Raw genomic sequence first — 17,377 nt, forward strand, 5'->3', positions numbered from 1 at the left:
AAGTAAAAGGATTATTTTAGGGAAAATCATGATGTCGTTCGATACATTTTTGATGATTTTATAATAAATTCTTGACATGACAATGATTTGTACATGGTTTTTTGGATAAAAAATTAATTATTTAAAAATCATGTTAAAATTATTATCAAATGTACTGACATGATTTTTTTCTGAAAACTTCTTCATACTATCTTGATTTTATTATGACTTTTTTGTATTCTATTTGGATTTCTATAAAATATTATATGTATAAAGATATATATTAAAGCGACAATTTAGTAACGTGCTTTAATTATTGTGGTTTAAAATAAATTTCTTAAATACATAAAACATACACAGGTAAAACATACAAAGGTAAAGTTATTTCATCAATTTTTTGCATAAATTTATTACAACAATCTAAATTTATTATTAACTTTCAAAGTGCAGATAATAACACTCAATCTAACAATCTCATATCTTATTCATCATTATTAAAAAAATTATACTTTTTATATTTTGTTTGGTATTATGACGTAATTAGCAATTACGTTAACTTTATTAATAGCGATAATTATGAAATACAAAATGCAGAGTTTTTACTAAAGTATGTCAGAAGAGACATAAGTGAATTCAATGAGCTACAGGGTAGCTTGTTTTCCTGAAGGTAGAATTTCATGTCGGTGGGGTTAAGTAGCCGCTGTAAAACGCACTGTAAGCGCTTTGTGACGACACGACGTTTGGCCGAGCTTCGGCCGAAAGAAGAAGTACTCGGCGCGGTCGCCTGTTAAAACGTAAGCAGCTCATGGAAAGCTGCTTACGATACTCGAAATGAAAGGCAGTCATAGCGACGCTGCCATGAGGCAGAAAGAAAGAGAGAGAGAGAGAGAGAGAGAGAGAGAGAGAGAGAGAGAGAGAGAGAGAGAGAGAGAGAGAGAGGGAGAGGCGGAGGGGCAGAGGTAGTGAAAGGGAGAGATAGAAAATGCATCCTTTCTGCTCGCTCGCTAAATGACAATCTGTCAGCGTGTTTCATTAGCGTGAGATGCTCACGTAGCTCGCTAATGACGCACTCGCACAAAGGGACCACAATGTAACTGCGAAGTAAGGCGATTGAATTGTGCAAGTGGTACAATGCACCACTGCTGTTTCCCCATTCCAAGATCTTCATTTTGAAACAAATCAGAAAAATATTCTTTGGCGTCATAGTCGATGACGTTCAATTAGACAAATTAGTTCGCGGGAAACCGCGCACGCACGAGTGCATCACCGCTGTTGTGCTGTCGTTAGTCTGAATCGCAACTGATCGAATCATTATGGTTTACAGTTCACCCGATGGTCCAGGTACCGAACCAGCTGGTCGGAGCTCCGATCGGAACTAACGTCACGTTGGTCTGCCATGTGGAAGCGTCACCTAAGGCCATTAATTATTGGACCCGAGAAACTGGTAATAGAACAATACAATCAGCATAGTTCTTGTCGTTCAATTTACTTGAAAGATAAATGACTTATTAGTTGAAGAAAATAGCTTTTGAATTATTCTAAAAGAAATTTTATAATTGAGAGATTCACACATTCTGTACAGAGACGGAAAATATTTTTTGTTACCTATAATCAGAAATTATCTTGAATAGAAATGCTTTATTCAAAGTATAAAATTTTATATATTTCTTATTAATTTAGTTTTTTAAAATATATTTCTGCAGACGAAATGATAATCACTAACAGCAAGTACGCGATGTCCGAGGTGAAAACATCAGTGTACAGCGTGCAGATGCGGCTGGTTATCATGAACCTACAAAAGCACGATTTGGGTGGCTACAAGTGCATCTCAAAAAACTCCATTGGCGACGCTGAGGGGAACATCCGGCTTTATGGTGAGTTTCCGCGGTTAACGCGTCGACAAGGGCGAAAACAGGTCGTAAAGTCTCTCTCTACGCGAGTTGGAGTTTCCGGAAAGTCTCGGGAAACTTCGTCAGACACAAACGATGTCGTACCGTCATAAATTCTCTTACAGAGTTAATGCATTTATTATATATTTTTTGAAAAAATTAGTAGTTAGTCTAAAGACTGCTTAGATATAAGTAGGAAGAACATGCTAAATTCTGTTACTAAGATAGTTGGAATATTTATCAACTTTTAGAAGACGGAGGTCTATTTTTTTAAATCTTGCAGCTTTACTTTAAGTTAAATTTGTTATAATTTATTATTTCATTGTGCATTCTTTGTCTTAAAATATGGCTGTTTCAGCGCCACTATAGTAACTTTTCTGTCTTATAAAGATTAAAGTATTCGAATGGAAAAAGATTAAAGTATTTTTGGAAAAGAAGTTAACCCAATAACATTAAAAGGATACTACAATATCGGAAATTCTATTTACGAAATGTAATTTTTCGAAAGTAGATTGAACTGTACCCGCAATATATGTTCACGTTCATTTTAAAATATCACTTTTGAAAGTGAAAGCTTTTCTACGGAAGCACTGAAACAGTCCTAGATATCAGAGACATATATCTGATTGCGGAGGACATTCGTAGTTGCACGTGCTCCAAGACGGCGAGAAAGTACAGCGTATCACTGCGACATCGCCGTTTCCATTACATGCACGATTTAATACGTCGCAATCTCGCAGGAACGATCGACGGCAACGAGCGTCTCGTGTATTACGCAATACAATCGTATATTTCTTGTCGCCCGTAACGATACGTCACTGTAAAAATAACGAACGATTAGCTTTACGTGTAGAATTAAAAAATACATACATCTGTTTGTGCCGGCGCCATTTTCGTTTATTCGCGAATATTGAACGATTAAGTGCAATGAACAATGTAAATCATTCGTTTGTAAAAGTTGTAAAATGCTTTATGACTTGAAAGCTCAAGATTTTATTCTTTTCATTTTTTTTTATTATTTCTTCTTCATACTGACTTGGCGTATATTGTATAACAAAGAATGAAAGAGAGTAATAAAATTAAGTTAAAATGGAAATCTCTGGACAGAAATATTTTACATACACTTGTATAATATTTCTGACACTAACTCTCGTCGTTTTGGTAATCTCAGGAATTTATCTCGAAGAAACCGCACGGCTGTCACTACAAGTATCGGTATTTGCGAAATTAAGTTTCCTCTCGAGTTTTACTATTTAAGATATCGGAGAGACCGGCGGCCGCGAGACAGATCGGAATTTCCACAGTTTCTTAGCCACGTCTCCGTCGTAACCGTAAGTTATTTCATGACGCAGATAATACTGTACTCTTCTGATAATATTTATGGAATTCGCTTCTATTGTGTGTCTGCGAAATACCATCACCAACCGCCGGCTATGAAATACCTAAGTCAGTAATCTTCAAAATGTCTTTGCGATATCGGTTAAAACATGATTACAATCCGCACTGTTTCTTCCCGAGAATATCTCCTCTTAACATTCTTAACGTTTAAATGTTCTACAGTAATAAGTTTACACACACATTCTATGTTATATAGCAATACATTACAGAATATCTAAAATTAAAAAAAAACAATAGTAATTAAAAATAAGTTGCAATTTAAAATCATTAAAGATTTGCGTTTTCTTAAGAGAAAATAATCTCTAAATTAGACTTGTAATAAACGCAATTGTAAAACTTTTTTTGTGTCAGAAAAAATTTCGTTAATATTATTTTTATTGTCTTTTTAAAATCTAAACAATATAAATTTAAGACAAATAACATAAATTTAAGATAAATAACATCAATTTTATTACACTTGATAAGAGATAAAAAATATGCGTGATAGAGCTAAAATTTTGGATAGCGTGGTGATATCTCACGTTGTACATGCGACGGATGACTCTACGACCGCAATAAGTCTTCATGAGTGGTACCCCATAATTTTCCACTCTGATTGAACGTTACGATCCGTTTACCGCATGTACGTAGACTCCTTTTACTGTCGAAAAACGAATGAAAAAAGGCATATTTTTCCGTGGCTCGACGGCGGTCCTCTCGCCGGTGTGTCATCAGCCGTAAATGCGCCCATAACTTCCCGCTTATTTTTCTCGAAGCGTATCCTTATTTTTTCACAGTTTATTTACCGGATTCCGCGTCACATAATTTTCCGCTTTATAGCGCTGGAGAAAATTCAGCGAAGCTGCGAATTACCCTGCGTTCCTGGCACGAAATAGCGATCGAGCATAATCAATCCATTTTACACGTTGGAATTTTCTGTAATTTTTGATCATGATAACGTACAACGTATTAACGCCTAGGCTAACACAAGTTATGCATGAGGCAGCAAATTTAGGGAGGCGACATTCTTGAAAAAAATTCTAAAAAATTGCCTGTCGAAGGCAATAACTCACAGAATTTAGATTTAATTCTAAATAAAGATTAATAACGAATAAAAATTTAGATTTAAAATCTAAATTTATATTTTACATATATATATATATATATAATATAAGTTACATTTGAGGCTTGAATGAGGTTGGCAACAATTTAATTACATAGGAATGGCATGAGTTCTTCGACTTTGGGTGAATAATAAAATACTGAACTCTGAAGTAAATGTGATTTCAAGTGTAACTTTTAAAATTATCTGACCAGAACAAAGTAATATTTTTTAATGCTTTCTAAAATAATTCGCGAGTTCTTATAAAACAAAAATTTTATTTTCTAAAATAGCGACAGTTCAATTTTATAGGAATATTAAGCAAAATAATATTTTTGCAATATACATGGCTCGATGATGTACAGGTACTTGATTCTCAGGTATCGTTATTCTTCATTCTATGTTGCATTATACATGACAAGAGAAAATTGATATGATATACTTAATAAATGTAACAAATCGATTCATTATACTTATTCCAGCGCTTTTAAATAAACGAAATAGATATTGATCAAATTCCGAGTGACCGTAATAATATTATAATAAAGCATAGTACGTACTCACAGGATTATTTCTGTTTTTGGCATTAATTTTGCTTATTCACAAAGGATACGATGTGTAATGCTCATATTCATGTGTTATTCATACGCTTTACTATTTTATGATCTTCTTTTATAAATAATTCAGTGCGCGACTGTAATTTTCACTTTTTAATATTTTTTAAAACATATTGCAATATTTCATACATTTCCTATTCAAAACGAGGCAGAATGAATAATGTCGGTATTTCTTCTTATGAAATTAGCATCTTTATGGAATGTAGCTTTTATAATCCGCTTAAAAATTGGCAATAAAAATTATTATCGCATTATGTTGTGAGTTTTGCGTTATCGTAGCGAAAATTCTACACGTCGTCGCGCGATTGAAGCTAAATTCCGGGCAAGTTATTGATGAGAAGCGTGCATAAAATTGCAGATTTATATGCAACGGTGCGATCAGCATCTGCATCTCCGCGCGCATATCAAAATACCTCAACACAAATCACAAGAGTATAAAGAAGAGTGAAACATACAACAGAATTTACTACTACTAGAATTTCGAGAAATAACAATATAGCTTACAATAACTGTTAAAAATTTTCGGCCAACGTATCTAATTTTTCGATAATTTTTATCAATCCAGTTTTTCAAAACTTTATAAGTTAATAAAATTCTTTTATAATTCTATTATAATAAAAAATAATTCTATCAAAAATATTGCTCATGTATGTAAAAACAATTGTAAAGGAGAATTAAGGCCAAAAAACGAGCAATAAATACAAACTCTATTGCTTTAATTTATAAAACTATATACCATCATTAAAAGTATGTAACACACATTACGCAGAACGTTTCGATACACAGTGTCTTTATCGATGTTTTAATATTAAGAGTTCTATATATATTTGTTTAAAATTTCTATTTATAGAATATAAATTATTAAGATTGCTTTGCACGTAACGTGTAATAACAAGGCTACAATATAGTAGTACATACATATATTTATGTAACTTTTTTTAGTACACAGAAGATTTTTTATTTATAAAAACATTCTTATATATAATTAAGAACATAATATTTTAAAAACTAAAATATATTAAAATATACTAAATATATTATACTTGTATACTACATCTTTATTTGTAAATATTCTTTATCCGAGCAATACAAGAAAATTATTCATTGGCCAGAAACTTTTGACCATTATATATAAAATTCTTCCATCGCTATTTTTTAATAAAAAGAACCAGTTCTCAGTTTATCTCTTTATCAAAACACGAATAGAACGGCATAACAAACTGGACAAAACCAGGCTTGATATCTGTAAGTTAACCCTGCTGGCTTCCGAGCGCGCGTGCAATCCTAATGACGGCAATTTTATCATGCTGTCGTGTAAAGAGCGAGTGTACGCGCGGAGGAAGCGCGCGATGCTATCCCGGCGTGCTCGAACTTCTCGTTGAAGTCACGCGATCAGATAAACTCGAAGGATTAACAGTTAAACCGTCGGTGTAAACGGGGCGCGAAGAGTCAAGAGTGAAAAGAGCGTGCGCTGTCTACGCCGTCAGAGGAGGGTGGTTCGGTACTCGGTAGATTTAAGAGCGCCGTGCAGGGCGAGGACCGGTAAGCTATGGAACGTACGAGGACAGTGGCGGCATGTTGGCGCGTCATGTCGAGAGCCGAAAGTCCGCGAAACAATATCCGAGCTTTCCATCCACCTTCCTCGTCTCGTCTGACCATGCCGTACTGGTTTTTCCTCTTTTCCGCCGTTCTTCCGAGGGATGTTCTTGTCACAGATTGCGCACGGTTGGGATTATGGATTTACCTTGATAAATGAGGACTCGATATCAGAGGCGTAACTCTGGGATGAAGATCGCGTTGCTTTAAATTATAAGTCTGCGGGTTTGATTTCTCTTGAGATATTATATTATACAGGAGTATCTCTCTCTTCGATACTTGAAACTCTCTTATCATATCCCGTGATACAGTTTAAAGGATGAGTCGTCGTCTATATTAAATGATCGATATTACTTCCATTGTAAAAATTTGAGTATAGATTTCTAATAATTTGAAATATATTAGACGTGCGCAAGTCTTTCCGATTTCAATTTATTATTTCTTCACGGTTTCAACTTATTACAAAAGAAAAATGAAGATAATTATTTTTTCAATAAAAAAAAAGAAAGCACACGTAGCAGTACTTAAAAAAATATATTATCGCTAATGTATGTAATTTCAAAAGTTGTTCGAAATTTCTTCACTTGCGTTTCCAATAATATGTAGTTTTTTCTAAATCAAACGAGTTGACCACCGTCAAAAAATCGCTACGAAACAATAGGAAAGATCGTCAGGGCATCACGTCTCCGGTTAAAAGACCGTGAAACAATATCTAATCTGACCACCAGCCCGCCGTTATCTCTTTTCTTGCTCCCTATCATCCCAGCCCCACGTACTTCTGTGTCTCGTATTAGTTATCGTTTATATCAGCCGACCAGACAAAACGCGCCGGAATTGGGTGAGCCATCTGTTGCCAGACATGATCGATAAAAGTCTGCCAAGTGTTATCAGTGCTAAACTGCTATTTAGACGGGCTGCCGCACCCTCTCTTCCACTTCTACTTCTTCTTATAGTTCTTCTAACCACCGGCACCGGTCTACCGCAACCTGTCTCTTCGTTCACAGCAGTTGTATATCGGGTGTCGCGGACTTACCGAGATCAATTTTATTCCCGAAGGAATTGTTTGACCGTTGCGGAGTCAATTTTCAAATCCTTGAACCAAAAAAATCTCAGATAAATGTAATTGCCGAAAATGTTTTATATATCATAAAAAAAAGTCTTACGCATTCGTGAATTTTCCACGCGGAGGCAAAGGTGAAATTTTTGCGCAGAGAATTTACGTCGAAATATATTCGGATTAAATTCATTAGCAATATTGCTGAGTGGAGTTGACCGAGCAAAAGGAAAATTAGGATGGAAACTGCGCCTCGCTGCTGGTTGAGCGCCCCGTAATGAGTAAGTAGCAAAATGGCTAGTAGAGAGCACATCTAATTCAATATCATTGAAACACGATCTTGTCAATTAACTCTGTGATTTCGGTATTTAGTAGCTTCGTCGAAGCTATATAATCAATATAGGAGTTAGACATTCTAAAGTTACACGAATCCGATTACGTTAATATAATTCTGTTCACATACACGAAACAAGACATTTCACAATTAACATTTAATCAAATTTCATCGGTTATTTCGGCCGATTTGAACCGATTTTCATATATCTTTTTTTTGTAAAATATAATTTCGAGATCTATTTAGGAAGATCTACTTAATAAAAGCAATAACTATGAAGTTCTCAATAACGTTTAATATAGATAGAATTTAATCATGTGAGGATTATGTAGAGCTATAGTACGTTAAACTAGTACGAGAAATTAACGTCAATTATTTCCTAGAGCAAACCATATCGATTGATCTCCTAACATACGAGAGATAATGGTGTCTCATATCGTTGTATCTCTCCTCCCCTCCTCTGCAACATCATGTTTCCCGCTATCACGTATCGACTTGCTCATCATTCGCTCGTTGAATTTCAATGGAACGTGCCAAGGATATTAAGCACCGCTGAAAAATACGCGAGAGATGTCAAAGACAAAGATATATTCAGAGGAAATTCATGTGATAAATATTTAAAAAATATACGCACATATCTCACAGCTAAAAAAGAATTTCTGGAGATAAAAAAGAAAAAAAAAGAGAGAACCGAGTCAATTCGTTTTCTATTGCGCGCAACAATAGCATTGCACGAAATTCCAAAAAAGAATTCTCACTTTTATTCGCCTCGCGTGTCGAATGACATTGAGTGTAAAAACATCGTGTGATATCTTCCATCGAGCTTCTACACATGCGGAAAAAAATGATATCTACTCACTACCGGAATGCGCCGACTGACCACAGTTGAAATAATGTTTCGACGGTCGTGCCTTGAATTCGATAGCAATGAAGAAACTGCAAGCTTGGCGCTCTCATTGCACGCGCGTAACAGAAGTATCGACAACTCTAACGTTCTTCACATCGACTCGACAACTTGTAAAAGGATCGCGTTTAATCCTCGCTTTTATTTAATTCTTTTTATCTTTTTCTCTAAGTACAGTAATTTGTTCAAGACAGATTTAAAAACAAAAATAAGAGAGATGAAGAGAGATTTAGAAAAATATCAAATATGGTTTAAGTTTAAGAACTTTTTAAACAATTAGAAGAATTTCTAGAATACAATATATTCTAAATTAATATACAGATTAGCTAAAAAAAATAGTTCTTCACCTTTTCCGAAAAATTTAATTTTTTGGATTGTGAAATAAGAGAATTTTTTGAAATAAGGGAACGATGTTATCCAGAAAAATGTTGATTAAATTTTTCTCTTCTTATTACATTACAGACATGGAGCTACCTAAACATTCTAAAAAGGGCAGTGATCGGCGATCAGAGGATGACGCGAGCGATTCGATTGGTGATCGCGATCACAGATTGAACCACGCGCATCAAGGATCCCTGAGGGAAACAGGATCAACTCTGGAACCAGCCTTCGACGCGGACGACAATTCAGCGTCTACAACGTCGAGAGACAACGCGCCGCCGGCGACGATCGGCATCGTCCTGATCATACTGCACCACTTGGTCGCTTCGACGTAAGATAGACGTAACCTATTTGCCCTTAAACGCAAACTACGTTTACCACGAGCTCGATTCGCTAACCTAAGGAAACTCTGAGATAGCGGCAAAGTAGCTCCGTCGCCTCGCGTTCTCGGTAATCCATGACATTTATTGTCGAATCTTATCGATATCATGTCAATCCTGACGGAAAATTAATCATAATATTTTAAACGAAAGCGATTACTGTGCTGAATGATACATTCGTAAATATAACAAGGCTCACCGTTAAACAAAATTCTTCTATAGAAATCGGAGGATAAATTGACATGGACATCTCGATTATTATTTCAATCCTTTGCATGATAACGTTTTACGGGTCCAATTTTTTTTTAAGGAAAACAATTATATTTTTATTATTTTATTCGTGACAAATGACAGATCAAAATTATATCAGGGTTGATAAAAAAACATATTTAAACAGTTTAAAATATGCTTAAATTGATGTTTTTAATATGTTTTAAATATGTTTGTTTTATAGTATTGTTTAAAGCATATTTGCAGCATTAAAAATATATTTAAGAAAAAACACAATATGTTTTATTCTTAAAAAAAAACATTAGTTTTTATCAATCCTGATATATATATATATATATATATATAGATTCGGAATCTCTATCAATGTCAATTCTACGCGGTAATTAAATATTACCGGCTCGCATTTCAGTGATGAAAAAAAGCGCATTTCATGAAATTTAAATATGATATGTGAGAACGAATGTTAATAATAATGTTCACATTCTCACATAGAAATAATGGAAACTTGGGAAACTCAAAAAGCATCAAATTAACAAGCAACATGCTAAATTAAATAATGCAACGCATATCACGTGACGAAACAAGCCGACTACTACTAGCGCACGACAGTGTAATATGGATGATCTCTTTTATATTTAAAGGAATATTTTAGTAAAGCGTCAATTTTGTTGTTTTACTTATCTTCACGTGTTATTTATGTATAAGATATATACTGTGAAATTTATTATATTCTATTCTTTTGTGACAATATATAATTTACAGTTAAATAACTGAAAATAGATTCGTTCCTCTTCTGAAATTATAATTTATCGATTATGAATATCATTATAACTCATTGTAACTTATTTGAAATTCATTAGTAAATTAATCTTAAAATTACTGATGACTTAAATAACTGATAATCAGAAATATGTTCCAAAAAAATTGTTTCCATTATTATATGCATTATGAAGACCGACATTATTTGCATTACAAAAACGGCGATTTCTTTTATGTACGAGCCATCCATATTTCGTATGGCATCGATCCAACAACGTGGCCGCTCTTCCGCTTAATGCTTGTGTAAATTAACAGCCAAGTGAATATCGACGAAACGTTAACGGCAGACTGAAGATCGTGAAATTTTGTTCGCATCGTCATCGCAAGTTACGGTTACCGCGATTATCCGTCTACGGATTAACGAGGTATCTCGTTAGCTAGTCGCGTCTCCGCACCACCAGTGACATAATTATTAAATCGCCATTTTTTTTTAACTCGCGCGTTGGAAATGTCAGATCATGGGCGAGGCGGTTATATACAAAATTCATTACACAAAATGTCGTTCACGTCGAGTGGTCATCTATACCGGAGAGGAAGCGCTCCTGAGAATGACTGCTGTGAGAAATCGCGTGTGTTTAATTAACGTGAATTTTCATCGAGCAAATTTCACATTAGACGCGATCGAGTGAAACAAGCTGCCATGCCGTAAGCATCAACGTCTGATCCAACGCCGATTTTACGCGATCGAAAAGCGTAGTGTTGGGCCTTTCGTTCGTGAATTCGCAATGCGTACACTTCATATCTCCCCAAGAAATACAATTTTGTATCGCGTACACTCCTCGAATCTCTAAATAGGCACTAGGCAAAGGAAACATTCTTGAAAAATTTTACATTGCATTAATCATGTTCACCATTTCAATCTTTTTAAGGATATATTAGATGTATAGATATTCACAATGTTAACTGTTCTAAGGACGTATCGGATATATTTGGCAGGTGTCTCTGCCAAAAAGTGATTTGAATGGGACATTTATACTTTCTAAAAATGAATATTACAAATATAATGTAGAAAAATCTATAATTTTTTTCATAATTTTTTATTTTTTTTACAAATACATGTAATATATCCTTAAAGATGTCAAGACACTTTTTTTTATTATAAAGAAAAATCATTATCCTTTATACTTTGCCATTATTCTTTATACTTTATGCAGCTATAATCTTATATTCCATATTTTTCTGTGGAAAAAATATTTATTAGCGCGTATGACAAGGCAGTAATTGAAATTTTTCTCATTAACATATTCACATGCGAACAATTGGACGGAAATATTTTTATCGGCAATTTCGTTATTAAATTTCTATGTCAATCGAACGTATGACAGAGACGCTTTTCTTTTCGACTCAGACAACTACGTCATTTTTAATTTCTTCAACATGCAACACGGATGTTTCGTGTAATTTTATTCTCGATTTATAGTCTGTTCTAAAGATACGTACTATTACATTTAAATCAATCGAGAATATCCTATTAAGCAAGAGAAGACTTTCCATTTCTATGCCATGAAAAAAATTTCACAAGAAGGTGAAAAAATATTGGTATATGTTTTGAGCAAAAAGTAGGGAATAGAATTTTCTAGATAAAACGATACTTTGTAAATAATTTATTAATTGTCGAACTGCCTGATCATCAGAAATCAAATCTTGAATTATAATGGATGTTCGATCAATATCACGAGAATCTTCGCACATCAAGAAATGGGAGTGCGAAATAATAGTAAGTAGAATTGCTACCATCGATGTTAAAAGTAAATATTGTTGAAAATGACCTCATTTTTGCAAAAATTACGAACTATTTGTATAAAAAAAGAATTTTTACAATACGAAAAAAATCATGCTTCCACTTTTCTTTTTGAGCTAAATTTTTCATGTGTCGATACATTAATGTTAGGATTCTTTTACAAATAATACTTTTATAGTTCATATGCATCTAGGCAGATTTTCGGAAAATTTGAGGTCCGCCGAAAATGCGACGGCTCGGTAAACGATTTTTTATACGTAATTTCGGCCAATTACAACGAGGCGCGCAAACGAAAGTGAGAGATAATTACTCGTTCCGATTAGGAAAACGTGCCAAATGTTCGCCTTCTTTAGTTTTTCTTTATTTTAGAAAATTTATCATATTATTTAAAACGGCTTATAAATATATCGGTATTTCAAGGGTCCACATCGCTTTTCTCCCGAATCTAATCTTAGATAGTCATGTTGTTACCTCCATTCAGGCGGCTTTTCTATAAATGGCACCAAGTGTCGATTGTGCTCCTTTTAAGTTGGCGACATTTATGGAGTAAATCTCTGACGTCTTGAAAATGTTCATATGTGAAAACAACTAAGCGACGAAAGAACGATCAATCCATCTTTTTGTATAAATGTATATATACTTTCAAATTAACATTTATTAATCCGATATTATTAATAGTTAAATCTCAAATCCTGTATGCCTGATTTGTTAAGTAGATTAAGATCATATAACTTTACTGTAAATCACAGCATAAAAAGCTATTACATTTCCTAGGGTGAACTTTAGAATCTTATTTCTCAGTTTTGACATAAAGGCACTCAGGTCCTTTTACATAAAAGTCGTCCATTTAATGAGACAATGAATAACGTCGGTAGACAAAGGATACGATGCTTTATAACGACAACACTTTTACTACCGCTCATTGTCGACGGCGTTGTCAATTACGTTATCCGACAGTCGCGTTGTGGAATGGACGATTAACGCGTATGGAGGTTAAATATTTTATACTTGTGAAATACGAAGAATAGCGCACGGTCTGCGAGTACGAGACCGTTTTCACAGAGGTATAATACCGTATAACAAGATAAAATAACTCTTTTCTGGTCTCTTCTTCACGTGATATTAAATTAAACATTGTATTTGTTATTACATAATTCAATAATAAATATGATTATAAAAAGTTTGCGGTGTCATAAAATAATTTGCTTTGTTCTAATGACAATCTCGATTTATTCGCTCGTTTTTGGCCCGTTATTTTTAATATAGTTGACATTCATGTGTTTCAATAACGAGTAAGTTACTATTGTTTATCTTTTTGGTTTACTTAATTTATTTATATTCGTATATTTCTGTGTTAAATCTTAATGAATATAAATTAATCATAAGTTCATGAATCCGATTGTTTTGTCATCAAAACTTGAAGAGCTAATTTCTGTACAACTATCGATCGTCGAGTACAAGTTGGAGGAGTGTCGCGATGTCGTGACATCAGAAATGATATTAGTGTCATACTATCCCGATCGTCAATCGATTTCGTATTTAATGTCACGTGAAAATGGGTCAAAGCGTCAATCACCGCATGATTAAGGCGCAGCACGATTGATTCGTTATTTATTCGCAATTGAGCCTCGTCATAGTCACAATAAGTGAGTGTATATGCCTGTTTGCGTGCGTGCCTGCGTGTACATGCGTGCGTGTGCGCGCGCGCGCGCGCGCGCGTGTGTGTGTGTGTGTGTGTGTGTGTGTGTGTCATGTGAGAGAAAACATCGCGATGTCTAATTATTATTAATGGAAAGCGGGAAAACATCTATGTGTAGATTGTGTAAATTATGGAATAGGATTTATCGAATTGTTGATCGTAGGTGTGTTTATATATATACAAGGATTATATAATATATATAAATATATATATAAATATATCTAAAGCGTAAATCGAAATAAGAATAAGAATCAAATCGTAATTGAAATCGGCCTTTTGCGCGTTAGGGCGGATAACTAAGAGCCTACGTGGCTCAAAGTTATCGACTTCTATTGATTCTGATCATTGTTGATTATCATTGTTATAACTGCCAACGCTTTTTAAGACGAGTCGATTACTCATCACTTCGTAAATCCTTATCATGATAAAACGACAAGAGAAATAATAAAGATCATACGTACAGCTCTGCATTCTGTAATATATCATTTGACAATTGAGAAAACATAACGTGAAAACGTTTCCATTTTGATATTTAATGATTTGTAATATTTTTATAAAATGGGTAACGAAAACAATGCACAGATAGAAAACGACATTAATATTGTAAGAGTATCAATTTAATTTTATCTCTTCATATGTATTACATGTCATAGATTTTCAATGTAATTTAATTTTATAACTTTCAAAAAGAAAATACAAAGATAATGTATTAAATTATGTTAACTCATTTATCATGTTATCATTAATAAATTAAATTCTCTATTTAGCGAAATCTCGGCAGATTTTAACCCATACATTTTTATACGTGATACATAAAATGTGTAAAGATAGTATGAGAGAAATTGTTGGATTTTTTAAGACACGTTTGAAAATGTTTGCGTAGTTAAAGAACTAAGACGACGCACGAAGTGATGCGCGCGGATTGCGTCGTAAATTAACATATCATTTAATGATTCGAGCATGATTTTGTGATGTTTTACTTACATATCGGCGAATCTCCGTGCGCTTTGATCGTTCTCGTGGATTTCCAATCTCGCTCGAATTCATCAACGGGCGTCGCGTATATGGGAGCGCATAGAAGTACCGATTCAACGCCTTTACTTAAATTGTTAAAGTGAAAAAATATCGGAGTATCGAGCTAAGCATGCTGGATAGTATCGATACCAGATATTCTTGCCAGCGTCGAATATCGATACTTTTAGGCTCCTCTGCTCATCATATCGCGCCGAGACAAGTCCACTTTGTCGTATCTGAAACAATGTAAAAAGTGCTTTTAGTACGATTAGAGTCGAGGCGATAGAGAGAGCTCGCGCGATTTCCCTCGGAGCTCAATCACGCTGGCTCTTTTAAGGACGAGAGAATTAATCGGCGATTCAGAAAGGACGGCCTTTAAAAAGGATGTCTCAACGCTGTCCTCGTACGAGTGGCCGACCTTAATATATTTTGCACTATGTATACATAGATATGATACAGAATGGCGATCTATCCTCCCCACAAATATCCCTATTGTGAATACTACCGTCTTTGATCCCCATATCTCCTTCCCCGCTACCCTTCCTAAATCCCTCCTCGAAATGAAAAATGTTTAGTCAACGGCGCATCGCACACTGTACAATAATCTCACGCGCGTGCATATGTTATATAAATACACGATATACGTACGATTAATGATATGCATACCTGTGCGTCGATGTAATTAATTACTGTCCTCCCTCCCCCGTAATATTCCAAGTATGAAACGCAACTTGTACCAAGCCAAGCCACGACTTATCGAAATATTGTCGCCAACGGAGATATATACATATTATATATATAGATGAATAAAGAGACGATTAATGTACATCACAGTCATTATCTTTATTTGATGTTTTACCTCTAAATTGCCAAGTATTGATTTGCTTAAGATTTGCCGAAAAATATATAAAGAATAAATTTTCGATAATAGTTCGATTGTTTTACACGTTTACGTGTATATTTTAAATTTGCTTATTGTACGGCTAACTTAATTAGACTTTATTAATTTCTGCGGTGGATCGATACTATCAAAGAAATTAATATCTCGTGAGAGACTGTAGAAGATTGATAGAAGTAATCGATATTCTACGTAGGGAGAGAAAAGCCACGGCATTACTACGTCATTACAAGCACTAGGCAATATGTTCATTACGTTATCGTTGATTACATGACGTTAATCGTGTAGGGAATAAATAATTCGTAGTCGTCAAGGGAACCATTTACCAGTCGATCAAAATTCCGCAGCACGTGGATACGTACGAATATATATGCCGATGCGGTAGTCATATAAAGTGTATATGCTATACAATACGATTATGGCTGATAATTATTCGATTTAATGAGCTGCTAGAGATGCCAAAATAGCATTGAGGTGCATTTTCGATTGCCAATACATTACTGTCGGCAAAAGGATAAATTATTTTCAGAATTAAATCTATTTTCCAAGCGAAAGATAATTTTGATTATTTTAACAAAAACTAATAATATAAATGAATTATAGTATAATTTTCGAGATTAACGAATTAATATTAATTATTTTATTATGATTGTTAGTTTCTAATATTCTCTAAAATGAGGTAAGTATATAATTAAAAATTGTCTTTCTTTTATTGCTTGAGAAATAAACTTGTCATTTAAATAAATAACTTTGAATAAGAGTATCATCATTTTAAAAATAATAAATTTATAAGATTAAAATTATAAAATCACCCCAGATATCTTATTACAGATTAAAAAGTGAAATATGTTAGCTAAAGATTTAATTTTGCTTATGATGTAGTAATTACATTATGATGTTGAACGACGTTATTGATTATGAGAAGAGAACTACTTTTTGATTATAATACGTGTTGGTGTAGTGGAACTTTTAATTGTACAAACAATTTATATCACAGAGATGCTAATATCAATTCGCTCACGCATACTCGCGCACGTCTGGCGTATTCAATTTCGATCGGGATTACAATTTCGAATATGACTCTCGTAATTGCGGGGACTAATTAATGACTATTATGAGAATTAATTGGAACGTGACTCCGTGTCGCATATTTTATGCAGACGATTACACGTTAGCGAATCGCTAAAAATTTGTATTTCTACTGTGTACATACGTAAATAAAAAGATACTAGGTATAAAAGAAAAAAATGATAATGTCGAAATAATATAATGACCGTCATATTTACTAATTATTATACGTTCTGCTTACTTAATTTTTAATTAATATAAAATTGTCACATATATATATATATATATATACGT

The 17,377-nt window shown here is 34.0% G+C and overlaps 1 protein-coding gene across 1 annotated transcript in view; it reads left to right on the plus strand.

Moving 5' to 3' along the window:
* LOC108686780 (lachesin-like) overlaps nt 1-9,568 on the plus strand; it is a 70,736-nt gene extending 61,168 nt beyond the window's left edge. Inside the window, exons 6-8 of the mRNA XM_018192245.1 lie at nt 1,304-1,423; nt 1,683-1,853; nt 9,315-9,568. Of these exons, the coding sequence (XP_018047734.1) occupies nt 1,304-1,423; nt 1,683-1,853; nt 9,315-9,568 (545 nt within the window). The remainder of the gene's footprint in view (nt 1-1,303; nt 1,424-1,682; nt 1,854-9,314) is intronic.
* The last annotated feature ends 7,809 nt before the right edge of the window (nt 9,569-17,377 follow it).

Source organism: Atta colombica, unplaced genomic scaffold, assembly GCF_001594045.1.
Source record: "Atta colombica isolate Treedump-2 unplaced genomic scaffold, Acol1.0 scaffold189, whole genome shotgun sequence".
NCBI classification, from domain to species: Eukaryota; Metazoa; Arthropoda; class Insecta; order Hymenoptera; family Formicidae; genus Atta; species Atta colombica.